Below are 16,175 nucleotides of genomic sequence, written 5' to 3'. Positions count from 1 at the left end.
GTGAGTTTCTGAGTGGGGAGAAATGCAAAAATAATCATTCAGTACTCTGAAATAACGAACATTATCTTGGGCCACAAGCCTAATAACCAGAGCACAATAAAAGTGAAAGTCACAAGAAAGGACGCGGGGCTTGAGATCCACGGGACCCCGAGGCTCTGGGGACCGTTCGCGCCCGGAAACCTAACACCGGCACCGTCCCTCGCCCCCTTCCCACGCCGTGGCGCCCCCGCGCATGCGCACACTGCCCAGCTCGTGGGGGGGCGGGCCCGGCTGCCATTTTGCAGCGCGCGGCCGTCACCGCAGCCGCCACTCCCCGAAAAGCGGGGTTAGGGCGATAGCGTCCAGCTTAGACCGCCTCGTCTTCCTCTCGTCAGCCCTCCTCTGGCTGCCCAGTCCCAACTCTAGGCCAATGAACTGACCCATCGCCCTCGGCCCGCCTCATCCCGGTGCCCACCCGTCAGCGACACGGAGCGCCCGGGCACACTGCCTCCCCGCCGGCCGCGATGCCGAACGTGCAGCTGCCGCCCAAGGAGAGTAATCTCTTCAAACGTATTTTGGTGAGTCGCCGGAGGCCGCGCTGTGGACTCTCGGTCGACCGGGCCGGGCGCCACGAGCGGTCTGGCGGAGGCGCCTCCGCGAGCCTCGACTCCACTTCTTTGTTTATGTCTGAGCCCGCAGGACCGCAGGACCCGACTGCCTCGCCTCGGCCCGGCCCCGCGTGGCCGCCTGCGTCCCCGACCAGCCGAGAGGGGTTACCCGAGCCTTTCTTCCGCGCACTTTCTCCCTCTGCAGCGGCCCACCCGGCTCCCGCCGCGCCCTTTCCAGAAACTTCATGCCTGCCTCCGCAGTCACCCTGGGCAGAGCCGTTTTGGCCCGGTCGTGGATCCCTTGCCCTCTGCGGCGCCTTGCGGCCGGATTCGCAACCTCTTCCCCCAATCCCCGTATTTCTTTTGCCGGTGTCATTATTCATTGCTCTGTGTTTAGTTAGTTGCATAGCGCACCCTGATACCTATTAAAAGTGGGAGCGATGCAGTGGCAGGGTGGAGCCCCGTTTTATACTGGTTACGGGAAAATAAAACAGGGAACCCTAGGAAGGCAAGACTGGCACCACGTCCCTCTGGGAGCGAGTTTTGCAGGTTTTTAGAGTAGAGTAGTTACCTCTTTGGGGAGTGATAAGTGACTTGAACTGCATTTCTAAGTTACTCAAACATAGCTCTTTGGATATTTTAACTCGCACTGACCTTGCCTTGACTAATTGAAGCCGCGTGCACTTGCTAATTTTGCAGCTGAGATGAGCATTTATTGTGTTTCCGAGCAGAAACCTGACAAATGTCCAAGCGGCTGTTGGATTCGAACTGCCGACTTTTTGGTTAGCAGCCAGGCTCTTAACCACTGGGCCACCGGGGCAGCTTTGATGATGATGCCTTGCCCAGCGGGGAGGTTTCAGTGAATTGTGTGCCAGCGTCCCTGGTGCCTTCGTGGTTTTTCTGGTTCTGTTCTTCCGGAGAGGAGAGGCAACATGCCTCTGCTTTTCTGTGTCCACTGGGAACCGCAGATCTTAAACTAGTTTTGCTAATACATCTCTGACTTCTCTAGTTGCTCCTTTCGTCTGAAAACAGGCCTTTAGATTTTAAGGATGAATTTATTTATTTAGAGCTTATTTTGATTATATTATTAGCCATTGATTAACTTCACTGTAAATGAAACACTAGTTTTAGAATAGTTTTAAGTGTTATCGGTGACAAATAAAAATTAATGGTATCTGTTTTGTCTCAAACAAATGGAAACTTCACACTTAGTCTTCAGAATATTAAAATAGATACATCATAAATGGGATGAAAAATTTGTCTCACTTTTATACGGTGCTTAATGTCGGACATGGAGCCCTGGTGGCACAGTGGTTAAAGCGCTCAGCCGCTAACTGTAAGGTGAGCGTTTGGAACCGAGGAACTACTCTGCAGGAGAAAGACTTGGCAATCAGCTTCAGGAAAAAGATTTACGGACCTGGAAACCCTATGGAGCAGTTCCACTCTGCACTATAGGGTTGCTGTGAGTTGGAATCAAATGATGGCAGTAGGTTTGGTTTTTTGGGTAATGTCGAACAAATAATAGAGAAGTGTAAAAATTGGGCTTTGTATTTTTCAGTTTGTAGCTTACCCTCGTTTTCTCATACCCTCAATATTTTTCACAGCATGAAATGGGGAGAAGTGAATTTTTTTATGCTGTCATTTTGTTTTGTGTTTTTTAGTTTTTGGTCTGGGGGATCTGAAACATTGTTAATGAAAAATTATCTATAAATTGTTAGCTGGATTGCAGGACATTATATCTAAAATTATACATAAAAGATGGTGAAACGTTTATTTTCTCTTGGTAATGATGTTTTCTAGTTCAAATAATGTATAAATGGCATAAAGAAAAACACTTGATTTAAGTTACGAAAAAGTTGAAGCTACTTTTAAGTTACTTTATCCCTGAGTAGACTGGGAAATACTAAACATTTTATCTCAGTATGTAATGTTTATTATTAGGTTGCATGAATTTAGGAGCTGTTCTACAAAGTAAGGAACCCTGGTGGCGCAGTGGTTAAGCGCTGGGCCGCTAACCACTGACTATTGGAATCCACCAGCCTTTCTACGGGAGCAAGATGTGCCAGTCAGTTTCCATAAAGGAAATTTTATGGGGGCAGTCCTACTGTCCTATAGGGTCACTATGAGTTGGAATTGACTCCTTGGCAACAGATTTCATTTTTGGTTTCTGTAAAAGTGAATAATTTTATCGTCTCACAGTTGGAGTGAATGTGGGTAAAAATTTGCTAGAGCAAATTGCATGGCAAACTGGAATCTCTATAATAAAATTATTTTACAAAATATGTACATTTTTAGATTTTGTTGTGCTTTAGGTGAAAGTTTACAGTGCAATCTCTCCAACGTTTGTTATTTTCTGTTTTGTTAATTGGTGCTAGTAACGTCAGTGTGAGATGACACATACCTTGTAGTTTTGCTTTGCATTTCTCTAATGGCCAATGATCTCGAGCATTTCCTCAAGTGTTAGCTGCCTAAATGTCTTCTCTGGTGGAGTGTCTGTTCACATCCTTTGCCCGTTTTTAAATTGGATTATTTGTCTTTTTGTTGTTGAGGTGTCGAAGCTTTGTATGTATTTTAGAGATTAGACCCTTATTGGATATGTTGTAGCCAGAAAATTTTTCTCAGTCTGTAGGTTTTTTTTTTTTTCACTCTTTTGGTGAAGTCTTTTGATGAGCGTAAGTGTTTTTTAGGAGCTCGCAGTTACCTACTTTATCTTCTGGTGTTTGTGTATCGTTAGTTACGGTTTGTATTGAATTTATGCCATTATTAGGGCATAAATTGTCCCTGTTTTTTCTTCCATGATCTTTATCGTTTTAAGTTTTATATTTAGGTCTTTGATCCATTTTGAGTTAGTTTTTGTGTATGGTGTGAGGTATGGGTCCTGTCCCCCCCCCCACCCCCACAGGTGGACATCCAGTTTTACCAGCACCATTTGTAAAAAGACTGTCTTTTCCCCATTTAATGGACTTTGGTACTTTGTCAAAGATCAGCTGACTAAAGGTGGATGGGTTTACATCTGGGTTCTCGATTCTGTTTCATTGGTCTATGTGTCTGTTGTTGTACCAGTACTAGGCTGTTTTGACTACTGTGGCCGTGTAATAGGTTCTGATATCAGGTAGTGTGAGGCCTCCTACTTTGTTTTTTTCTTCAATAATGCTTTGCTTCTCCGAGGTCTCTTTCCTTTCCATATAAAGTTGGTGATTCATTTTTCCATCTTGTTAAAGAATACTGATGATATTTGGATTGGGATTGCATCGTATCTGTAGATCGCTTTGGGTAGAATTGACATTTTCACAGTGTTGAGTCTTCTTGTCCATGAACATGGTATGCATTTCCATTTATGTAGATCTCTTTTTGGTTCCTTGCAATAGTGTTTTGTAATTCTCTTTTGTATAGGTCTTTTATGTCCCTGGTTAGATTTATTCCTAAGTATTTTATCTTTTTAGGGGCTGTTATAAATGGTGTGGTTTTCCTGATTTCCTTTTTGAAGTTCTCTTTGTTGGTGTTTAGGAATCCAACTGATTTTTGTATGTTTATGATGTATCCTGCAACTCTGCTGCACCTGTTAGTTCCAGCAGCTTTCTGGTGGAGTCTTTGGGGTTCTCTACGTATAGGATCATATCATTTGCAAGTAGGAATAGTTTTACTTCTTTTTTTCCAATTTGGATGCCTGTTATTTCTTCTTTTTTTGTCTTAATGCTCCAGCTGGGCCTTCCAGCGCTGTGTTAAATAGGAGTGATGATAGAGGACATTCTTGTCTTGTCTCTGTTCTCAGGGGGAATGCTTTCAGCCTTTCTCCATTGAGAATGATGTTGGTTGTTGGTTTTGTATAGATATTATCTTGCGCAATTTCCTTTCTATTCCAATTTTATTGAGAATTTTTATCAGTAACGGGTCTTGGACTTTATCAGATGCCTTTTCTGTGTCATTTGAGATGGTTATGTGATTCTTTTGTTCTATTTATGTGGCAGATTACATTGATTGATTTTCTAATGTTGAACCATTCTTGAATACCTGGTATGAATTCCACTTGATTGTTTTGTATTCTTTTTTTGCTACGAGGCTGAATTCTCTTGGCCAGAATTTTGTTGAGAATTTTTGCATCTGTATTCATGAGAGATACTAGTATGTAATTTTATTTATTTACTTATTTATTTGTGGTGTCATTGCCTGGCTTTGGTATCAGGGTTATGCTGGCTTCATAGAATGAATTCAGGAGTATTACTTCCTTTTTTATGCTTTGGAGTAGTTTGAGTAGTACTGGTGTGAGATTTTTCTCTGAATATTTGGTAGAATTTGCCAGTGAATCCATTCAGGCCAAGGTTTTTTTTTTTTTTTAATTCCCTCTTTAGTCTCTTGTTATGAGTCTGTTCAGATTTTTGATCTCAGTTTGTGTTAGTTTGGGTAGGTAGTGTGTTTCTAGGTTTTCAAATTTGTTCGAGTGCAATTTTTTGTAGTGTTCTGTTATGATTCTTTTTATTTCAGCTAGGTCTGTTGTATTTCTCTCACCCCATTTCTTATTTGGGTTATTTGCTTCCTCTGCTGTTTTTCTCTTGTCAGTTTGTCTACTGATTTGTTGATCTTTTAAAGGAACCAACTTTTGGTCTTAATTTTTTCTTTTGTTTTTCTGTAGTCCAATTATTTCTGTTCTAATCTTTATTATTTCCTTTCTTCTGGTGGCTGTGGGCTTCTTTTGCTGTTCTTTCGTATTTGTTTGAGTTGTAGGGCTAACATTTTGATTTTGTTCGGTCATTTGTTTTTGATGTATGTTTATTGCTGTAAATTGACCTCTGAGCACTGCTTTTGCTGTGCTGTATGTTGTGTTTTCACTTAAAATTATTTTTTTAAGTTTGATTGGTAGACCAAAATGCGTTGCTACCAAGAATAAGGTTTTTTTCAATTGTCAAGGTAATGAAACACACTCACACGAATTCACCAGCCATCTGTTGCATACTCTGCATGGCGTACACTTGTCTGTCTGATTCTTTAAACTGTTGTTAGGTGCTGTCCAGTCAGTTCTGACTCACGGCAACACTGTGTACGACAGAGCAAGACACTGCCCGGTCCTATGCCATCCTCATAATTGTTGTTACGCTTGAGCACATTTTTGCAGCTACTGTCTCAGTCCCTCTCGTTGAGGGTCTCCCTCTTTTTCGCTGATCCTGTACTAGATGTAGCATGATGTACTTCTCCAGGGACTCTGGCCCCTCTTGATAACATGTCCAAAGTATGTGAGATAAGGTCTCGCCATCCTTGCTTCTAATGAGTGTTATGGCTGTGCTTCTTTCAATATAGATCTGTTTGTTCTTCTGGCAGTCCGTGGCATATTCAATATTCTTTGCCAACACCATAATTCAAGGGCATCAATTCTTCTTTGGTCTTTTTTATTCATTGTCTAGCCTTCATATGTATGTGAGGCAATTGAAAATACCATGGCTTGGATCAGGCACTCCTTAGTCCTTAAAGTGACATCTTTTCAATACTTTAAAGAGGTCTTTGCAGCAGTTTTCCCCCAGTGCAATGTGTCATTTGATTTCTTTAAAAAAAATTTTTTTTTATTGTGCTTTTAAGTGAAAGTTTACAGTTCAAGTTAGTTTTTCATACAAAAATTTATACATACAGTATTATGTGACCCTAGTTGCTCTCCCTGTAGTGTGACAGCACACTCCTCCTTTCCACCCCGGATTTCTTGTGTCCATTCAACCATCTCCTGTCCCTTTTTGTCTTCTCATCTTGCCTCCGGACAGGAGCGGCCCACTTAGTCTCACGTATATTCTTGAGCTAAGAAGCACTCTTTTCGCAAGGATCATTTTATGTCTTATAGTCTAGTCTAATCTTTTTCTGAAGAGTTGGCTTTGGGAATGGTTTCTGTTCTGGGCTAACAGAGAGTCTGGGGCCATGTCTCTTGGGGTCCCTCCAGTCTCAGACCGTTAATTCTGGTCTTTTTACTAGAATTTGAGTTCTGCACCTCGCTTTTCTCTTGCTCCATCAGGGACTCTATTGTGTTCCCTGTCAGGGCTGTCATTGGTGGTAGCTGAGCACCATCTAGTTCTTCCGGTCTCAGGCTGGTGGAGTCTCTGATTTATGTGGCCCTTTCTGTCTCTTGGGCTAATATTTTCCTTGTGTCTTTGGTGTTCTTCATTTTACTTTGCTCCAGGTGGATTGGGACCAATTGATGTATCTTAGATGGCCGCTCACTAGTGCTTAAGACCCCAGATGCCACTCATCAAAATGGGACGCAGAACATTTTCCTAAACTTTGTTATGCCAGTTGACCTAGATGTCCCCTGAAACCATGGTCCCCAGACCCCTACCCCTGCTACTCTGTTCCTCAGAGTGTTTGGTTGTATTCAGGAAACTTCTTAGCTTTTGGTTTAGTCAGGTTGTGCTGACTTCCCCTGTATTGTGTGTTGTCCTTCTCTTCACCTAATTCTTACCTTCTATCTAGTTCCTGGTTAGGAGGGTAAGGAGGGAGGGAGAGCGATTATTCGTTTGATTTCTTGACTGCTGCTTTCAAGGGCTTTGATTGTGGATCCAAGTAAAATGAAATCCTCGACAACTTCAGTGTTTTCTCTGTTCATTATGGTGTTGCTTATTGGTCCAGTTGTGAGGATTTTTGTTTTCTTTATGTTGAAGTGTAATCCATACCAAAGCCTCTGGGCTTTGATCTTCATCAGTAAGTGCTTCAAATTGTCTTTACTTTTAGCAAGGAAGGTTGTGTCATCTGCATATCGTAGGTTGTTAATGAGTCTTCTTCCAATCTTGTTGCCTCATTTTTGTTCATGTAATCCAGCTTCTCAGATTATTTGTTCAGCATACAGATTGAATAAGTGTGATAAAAGAATATAAGCCTGACACACGCCTTTCCTCATTTTAAACCACGCAGTATGCCCTTCTTCTGTCTGAACACGTGCTGCCTGGTCTAAGTACAGGTTCCTTATGAGCACAATTAAGTGTTCTGGAATTCCCATTCTTCCCAATGATAAAAAAAAAAAAATTTTTTTTTTTAACTTATAATGATCCACACAATTGAATGCCTTTGCGTAGTCAATAAAACACAGGTTAAACATCTTTCTGTCATGATGTGCTTTAAGCCATGATCCATCTGTATTTTGAGTGCCTTCCAACTTGAAGGGCTCACCCTCCAGCAGTATATCAGACAGAGTTCCGCTGCTATTCACCAGGTTTTCACATGCCAGTTTTTACAGAAGTAGGCTGCCAGGTCTTTCTTCCTAGTCTGTGTTAGTCTGGAAGTTTCAGTAAAACCCTGCTGGTATTTGAAATACTGGTGGCAAAGCTTCCAGAATCACAGCAACACGGAAGCCAGCACAGTACAACAAACTGACAGACACGTGGTGGATTCTTTAAACTAGCCAATAGCATTAAAATTTTTTGTATTTTGGAGGTACTCCGTGCTCTCTTATAGATGGGAAAAATCAAACTCAGGAGTTATAAATGACTTCAGTGTCCAAGGTTCTTAGTTTGATTAGTAGCAAAGTTGACTAGAATCTTTTATCTTTTTGCTGACTACCATGTTTCCTTACTGAACTTTGAATTTTCTTTAACCAGAGTACTTGAACTTTGTAGGCAGACTACCTGGGTTTGAATTTTGACTATGATATGGTAATATCTGTGAAAGCCGAAACCTGTGTAAGGCATAAACCTGTCAGAGAAAGAAAACCAGTATTTTCCACTAAAACGAGTGATAGAAGAGTGGTAAGACTGCACCCCGTCAAAGGTGGAAAACTTGTGAGACCCAGAAAAACAAGGCAGTCATGTCAAGACTCTCACTGTACTAACTGGATAACCCCAGTAACTGTGTGCCTCAGTTTTTCCATCTAAAATGGAAATAATAGTATCTCATATGCTTTCCAGGATTAAATGAGAAGAGTGCCTGCCATAAAGTAAATGGCTCCAGTAAGTGTTAACTGTTACTGAAAGTGAAGAGAACTTGAAGCACTTGTTGATGAAGATCAAACAACACAGCTTTCAGTCTGGATTACAGGTCAACATAAAGAAAACAGAAATCCTCATAACAGGACTAAAAAACAACATCATAATAAATGGAGAAAATATCGAAATTGTCAAGGATTTTATTTTACTGGGATCCATAGTTAACACCCATGGAAGCAGCAGTCACAAAATCGAACAATATGTTGCACTAGACAAATCTGCTGCAAAAGATCTCTTTAAAATGTTAAAAAGCAAAGATGTCATTTTGAGAGCTAAGGTGCACCTGACCCAAGCCATGGTATTTTCGGTTGCCTTATGTGCATTCAAAAGCTGGACAGTGAATAAGGAAACAGAAGAAGAATTGATGCCTTTGAATTATGCTGTTGGCAAAGAATATTGAATGTACAGTGGACTGCCAGAGGAATAAACAAATCTGTCTTGGAAGAAGTATGATCAAAATGCTCTTTAGAAGTGAGGATGGCATCATATGTACACCCATGTTCGTTGCAGCATTGCTCACAGTAGCAAAAAGATGGAAACAACCTAGATGCCCATCAGCAGATGAATGGATAAACTTTGGTACGTACACACAATGAAATATTACGCAGCGTTAAAGAACAACTATAAATCTGTGACACATCTGTTAACACGGGTGAATCTGAAGGGCATTATGGTGAGTGAAATAAGTCAATCACAAAGGGACAAACATTGTATGAGACCACTACTGTAAATACTCATGGAAAGATTTACACACAAAAAGAAACAATCTTTGATGGTGAGGAGGGAGGGAAGAGGTGGGAATGGAAAAACACTTAATAGACAATAGGTAAGTGGTAAATTCGGTGAAAGGTAAAAGAGTACACAGTACTGGGGAAACCATCACAACCTGTGCAAGGCAAGGTCGTGGTAGCTCCATAGACATCCAAACTCCCTGAGGCATTGAATTGCTGGGCTGAGGGCTGTGGGGACCATGATCTCCGGGAATATCTAGCTCAAGTGGTAGCATAACATATTTTATAAAGAATATGTTCTACATTCTACCTCTGTGAGTAGCGTCTGGGGTCTTAAAAGCCTGTGAGCAGCCATCTGGGATACTCCACTGGCGTCACCCCTTTGGGAGCAAGGAATAATGAAGAAAACTAAAGATACAAGGAAAAGATTAGTCCAGAGGACTAATGGGCCACATCTATCACAGCCTCCACCAGACTGAGTCCAGTACGAGATGGTGCCTGGCTATGACCACTGACTGCTCTGACAGGGATCACAATAGAGGGCCCTGGACAGAGCTGGAGAAAAATGTAGAACAAAATTCTAACTTAGAAAGACAGACCAGACTTGCACGCCTGACAGATACCGGAGAAACCCTGAGAGTATGGCCCCCGGACACCATTTCAGCGCAGCAGTGAGGCCATTCCTGAGGTTTATCCTTCAGCCAAAGATTGAAAAGGCCCATGGAACAAAACAAGACTGAAGGGGTGCACCAGCCCTGAGGCAGGGATAGGAAGACAGGAGGGAACAGGAAAACTGGTAATAGAGAACCCAAGGTTGAAAAGTGAAAGTGTTGACATGTCATGGGGTTGTTAACCAGTGTCATAGAACAATGTGTGTATTGTTTGATGAGAAACTAGTTTGTTTTGTAAACCTTCATCTAAAGCAACGATAAAAAATATATAAATAAATGTTAAAATACAAAAAAAGTGAGGATGGCGAGAATTGTCTCTTGTGCTTTGGACATGTTATCAGAAGGGCCCGGTCCCTGGAGAAGGACATCATGCTTGGTCAAGTAGAGGGTCAGTGAAAAAGAGGAAGACCCTCAACAAGATAGATTGACACAGTGGCTGCAACAATGGGCTCAAACATAGCAACAACTGTGGGATTGGCACAGGACTGGGTAGCATTTCGTTTTGTTATACATAGGGTCACTGTTAGTTGGAACCGCCTTGACAGCAGCTAAAAACAACAAAAACATTTACTGTTACTAGTATTACAATGATTAGTACTGCTTCCAGACTACTTGAAAAGTCAGAAAACAATACAGTATTTCTCCTCCTGTGCTCCGACAGTTTCTTTTGCTGTTTTTCCTCTTGTCATTTGTCATATGAACACCTGTTGTCAAAACTCGCATGGTTACTTTTCATTGTTTTTTAATCTTTTCGGGATAGGTAGTTGTCATGGATTGACTTATGTCCCCCCAAAAATGTTTCAGCTTACTTAGGCCATGATTCCCAGTATTATGTGGTTGTCCTCCATATTGCGATTGTAATTTTATGTTAAGAGGATTAGGGTGGGATAGTAACATCACCCTTACTCTGGTCACCTCCCTGATTGAGTATAAAGGGCGTTTCCCTGAGGTGTGGCCTGCACCACCTTTTCTCTCTCAAGAGATTAAAGGAAAGAGAAGCAAGCAGAGAGTTGGGGACCTCATGCCACCAAAAAAGCTGCATCAAGAGAAGAGTGCGTCCTTTGGACTCGGAGTCCCTGCGCCTGAGAAGCTCCTCAACCAGGGAAAGATTAGGGACGAGGACCTTCCTCTAGAGCCGACAGAGAGAAAAAGCCTTCCCTTGAAGCTGACACCCTGAATTTGGACTTTTAGCCTACTTTGAGGAAATAAATTTCTCTTTGGTAAAGCCATCCACTTGTGGTATTTCTGTTATAGCAGCACTAGATAACTAAGACAGCAATACACTCACATGGTTCAAAATTCAGGTTTCTCCTGGTCCTTTCCTCCTAACCACCCATTTCCTTTCCCCATAGGCAATCAATATGTCTCAAATTAAACAATTGTTTTTATGAAGACTTTTCTAATGCTCCCTTTCTCCCCACCCTTGCTCCAAGGATTAATTACTTCCTCCTTCATTGCTGGTACGTTTTGCCAGAACTTAGTAGGCTGTATTTTTTGAGCAGCTTTTATTTGTCTAGGCCCTGGGGATGTATGGATGTTGAAAGGTAGAAGCCCTGTTCTCATGGAGTTTGCCTTCTGGTTGAGGATGCAGACAGTAAACAAGTAATCAGATAAGAATTTCAGGTCATGATAGCACTGTGAAGATAAAAAAGTAGAGAGTGTGTGTGTATGGGTGATAAGAGACTGACAGTATTAGATACAGTGGTCAAGTGACATGTGAGGCTCAGATGATAAGGAATCGCCATCAGAAGACCTAGGGAAGACCAGATAGAAAGAACAAAAGTGCAAGGCCCTGAGGTGGGAATAAACTTGGCATGTTGAGGAATAGAAAGAACACACAGTTGGGCTGGACAACACATGTGAGGGGAAGAGTGGAAGAAAGTGGGGTGTTCTCTTGAAGAAGATAAGGTAGTCTTTTGTGATCAATGGCTGCTGAGAACAGGCATTGATTTCTTAACCTGGCTGTTATCATTTATTTGGGAATAAAGGTGTCGCTTATGTTTGCGTTAGACTAATGATGGAGAGACCATGGTCTTTGGAGTCATGGTCTTGGCAGTTAAGGTGAGATGCTTCCAGACAAGTTTTATGAACTCTAAGTGTCAGTTTCCACATCTATAAAGTGAAGGTAATGTACCTTAAGGAATTGGCTTTGAGGATTAAATATGATATAAAAAGTTTTATACAGGCACATAGTAGCTGCTTAGTAAATGGCAGTATTTTGTGTGCCTTGGTTCCATTCTTATAGGAGCAAAAGCTTTTAATGCAGTTTCTAAGTTTTTATGAATTGTTATCCCATATAGTTTTGCTTTTGAATTAAAAAAATTTTTAGCATTGTTGGTTGACAGTTTAATTCCCTGTTTTTTAGATGTCTTTTTTTGTTGTTATAGTCTAGAAAAGTCAAAATATTCTTAGCTTCTAGGACAATTTGGTGAGGAATATGGGACAGAAGCACTACACTTCATGTTATAACTGATAATAAAACAACATGAAAAATTTTCCATCACATTTTTTTGAATTCGTTTGGATCTTGAATTTAGAATTTATAATGAAAAGTTGCTCCATGTATATTCATTTTATAAAATAACATGGTTAATATTTCTTTACAGAAGTGTTATGAACAGAAGCAGTACAAAAATGGCCTCAAGTTTTGCAAGATGATACTTTCGAACCCAAAATTTGCTGAACATGGAGGTATTGTCTCATTTGTGAGAGATAAAATTGTCCTGGGGAAATGTAATTCCAAAATCAGACAGATGGGATGTGTAACAGTGAAAGAAGAATGACTTGGCCTTGAAGCTGTCTATGAGAGCACATCCATGTTCAATATTTTGACCAATGTTTCATGTGTCTTACTCTAGATTAATTTACTTATGCCCAGGTATACATGCAATGTCTTTTAGATGAGAAGTGGTTGGTTGATGTATGGAGTTAAAAAGTGGACGAGGTATATACCACTGTTCTTATAGACCTGAATTTCCTGTGTCACTTTGAATAGTATTTACGTTTATACGGCAGTTTCTAGTGTATAAATGAGAACAGTATTTTCAACAGTGAAGTTGCAGTATGAAGATACATTCAGAACATTTTATCCTTTGTTAGGTATGTGCTTTTTATGTATTTACTGACCTTAATATATAAATAAGATACTACCGCTCTACTGTTAGATGGTGTATCTTGAGTTGTTTTTCTAGTACTGGTGGTGGTAGTACATATTTGTGTCATCCTTTCAGAAACCCTGGTGCTACGGCTGCTAACCAAAGGGTTGGCAGTTCGAATCCACCAGGTGCTCCTTGGAAACTGTGGGGCAGTTCTGCTCTGTCCTATAGGGTCACTATGAGTCAGAATCGACTCGACGGCACTCGGTCTGGGTTTTTTGTCATCCTTTCTCACTGGTGGCCAATGTTTGTTAAAAGGATGAATTAGGTTAGAACGCAAGTAATGGTCCTATAGCAAAGCAAAGTTAACTGGGGTCTCTGAAACTTTTTAGTTACAGGACCCTTGTCCAGATGTGAGCTTGTGGGTAAGTTCAGTATCTAAACAGATAAAAGATGCTTGGTTGTAGGAGCCTGGGCTGCTTGATCACCACTTTTCGAAGGCAACCACAGGAGTCCACAGAGCTCAATTTGAAAACCACTGATCTTGCCCAATTCCTTTCTTCTGGATTATTTAGAGAATTATTTCATCCTAAGCCATCTTTCATTATCATTTGAACATATTTTTGCATTATCGCTTCCATAGTTCAGTCTTGTATTCTTGAAATACAAACTGATGTTAATTAGCTGGAATAAAAACCTCCTGTCAAAACTGAAATCTGTTCCAATATTAAATATGTCTTTAAATTGTGTATAGATCTTTAAGGGGAAACCCTGGTGGCGTAGTGGTTAAGAGCTACGGCTGCTAACCAAAAGCTTGGCAGTTCGAATCTACCAGGTGTTCCTTGGAAACTATGGGGCAGTTCTGCTCTGTCCTGTAGGGTTGCTGTGAGTCGGAATTGACTTCACGGCAACGGGTTTTGAGTCTTTAAGAGAGATTGATTGCTTTTGTAGAGGGTAAATCAGATGATGATTTAATGAGAATTGATCTCAGGTGAAAGCTGTGGGACTGCTAAAATAGACTTAATTCAACAAAGACTCACGTGCCTGCTGTTTTTTTGGTAGAATAATTTTGACTCTAATAAAGTTTTCTCAAGGACAGACAGCATTTTAGCAGCTTAGTCCCAAACTAAGGAATTTCAGAAAGAGCTCGGGCTACGTTTTAAGCAAATATTTATGTATAGTTTCATTTGTTGTACTTGGAGAGAAGTTCTTCTAACTATGGGATTAAAAAGATGAATAATGGTGGAAGAGGGAAGTGGGGAGTTACTGCTTAAGGGGTACTGAGTTTCTGTTAAGGGTGATGAGAAAATTTGAGATTGGATAGTGGTAATGATTGCACGATATGGTGAATGTAATTAATGTCACTGAATTGGACATGTAAAAATGGTTCAGATGGCAGATGTTTTCTTACATATATTTTAACCATAATAAAAACGAATAATAAAGCATTGGAGCAGTAATAATCCTTCAGATCTCAAATATTAAAATTAAAGAGAAAAATTAGAGTCTTGTGTAAATAGAGGTTAAAATTATTTTTCAGAGACTTTGGCTATGAAAGGGTTAACACTGAATTGTTTAGGAAGGAAAGAAGAAGCCTACGAATTTGTTCGTAAAGGACTGCGCAATGATGTCAAGAGTCATGTCTGTATCCTTTTACAGTAGTTGAATAGTTCAGTAAATGGAAAATATATGAAATTAATTTTTGGTAATTCAAATAAAAAACTTTACTATGAAAAATTTAGAACGTACATGAAAGAGTTTAATGAACTCTGTACCTGTTATTCAATTCAGTGATTATCAACATTTTATAATATCTGTTTCATCTATTCCCTTTCCCTTTGTTTGAGTTTTTTAAAGAAAATCCCTATACAGCATGTGTGTGTTTACTGCAGTTGTGCTTAGTGTGAGCGAATAGTTACTTTAATAACTGTATATGAACTGAACTCATTGTTTTGTTGCACATCCATGAACTAAGTGAAACTTTGCTATTGTTCCAAATACTGACCTAGTTATTTACCAGTATAGTAAGATTTGAGCCCTTAAACTTTCTTTTAGAAATTTTAGAGGAAAAATTTGGAAGAAACTTATTTTAAAACGGATTTTGTTTAGTATTTTTTGATTTGGTTTATGACATTATATTGGTTCTTCAGCTTGGTTTCTGTTGCACTGGGGTATAGCTGTTATTTCACTGGACACTTAGAAATGGTCTTAGTAGTATTTTTACATATTTAGCTTAGGGGTCCTTCAAAATACTAAATACTCATTTCTTTGTCCCAGTGTGTACACCAGAATGAAGAGACAGGGCATATAAGTATGACAGTTTTTGTTTGTTTTGCTTCAAGATATGCTAAGACTTTAATTTACAATAAAACTTAGTTTTTGTGATCTTTTTCAGTATTATTAATCAATTAATTAGGGTTACATGTTATTTTAGGGTTGGGTGGATGAAAAGTTACTGTTTTAAAAGATAATTGTAATTTTTGTACAATATTTTATTCATATATAGTGATGAGGGACAAGTAATTATTGAGGTTGCTGGGGTGGGTAGTAAAGTGAAGGAATAGACGGTGGGGAATGTAAAGAATTTTTACCAAGATTTTCTAAGATTAAATGTGTGATGAAAAATCTCAAACACATACAGAAGTAGGGAGAATAAAATAATGAAATCCCGTGTGCCCATCTTCCACTTCAACACTGTAACAGTTGTCGACCACGGCTGTTTGTTTCACCTTTAACCACCCCTTCACTGCCCCACTCTATATCCCAGATCATTCTGAAGCAAATCCCAGACAAAGTACCATTTTGTTAAGGTAAGTTTTGTATTAGTTGTGTAGCATAGTATATTCTAGTATCTGTGAATGTCTCTTTTTCCTTAACTTATTAGGTTGGCATGTATATGGACTCTTGCAGCGTTCTGATAAGAAGTATGATGAAGCTATTAAGTGTTACCGAAATGCCCTCAAATTAGATAAAGACAATCTACAAATTCTGAGGGATCTCTCTCTGTTGCAGATCCAAATGCGAGACCTTGAAGGTTACCGAGTAAGTACTTTAGCCTTAAATATGTATGTTTTTATAAGATACAGTATTAAAGCATGTGAATTTAGAATGAGGTGAACATAGGCTGAGATCATGTAGATTT

General features: G+C 40.1%; 1 protein-coding gene across 5 annotated transcripts in view; it reads left to right on the top strand.

Moving 5' to 3' along the window:
* The first annotated feature begins 263 nt into the window (after window positions 1-263).
* Window positions 264-16,175, top strand: part of NAA16 (N-alpha-acetyltransferase 16, NatA auxiliary subunit) — a 106,742-nt gene continuing 90,830 nt past the window's right edge. For 2 of the 5 annotated variants that reach the window (XM_049852959.1, XM_049852958.1), the window contains exons 1-4: window positions 264-557; window positions 12,545-12,629; window positions 14,574-14,678; window positions 15,918-16,075. In XM_049852959.1, coding sequence (XP_049708916.1) covers window positions 504-557; window positions 12,545-12,629; window positions 14,574-14,678; window positions 15,918-16,075 — 402 coding nt within the window. In that variant the 5' untranslated portion in view covers window positions 264-503. The other 3 variants (XM_049852962.1, XM_049852960.1, XM_049852961.1) reach the window with 3 other exon arrangements.

Source organism: Elephas maximus, chromosome 14 (genome assembly GCF_024166365.1).
Source record: "Elephas maximus indicus isolate mEleMax1 chromosome 14, mEleMax1 primary haplotype, whole genome shotgun sequence".
Lineage (NCBI taxonomy): Eukaryota > Metazoa > Chordata > Mammalia > Proboscidea > Elephantidae > Elephas > Elephas maximus.
The sequence above is the reverse complement of the archived record's forward strand: the minus strand, read 5'-3'. Positions and strand labels throughout refer to the sequence as shown.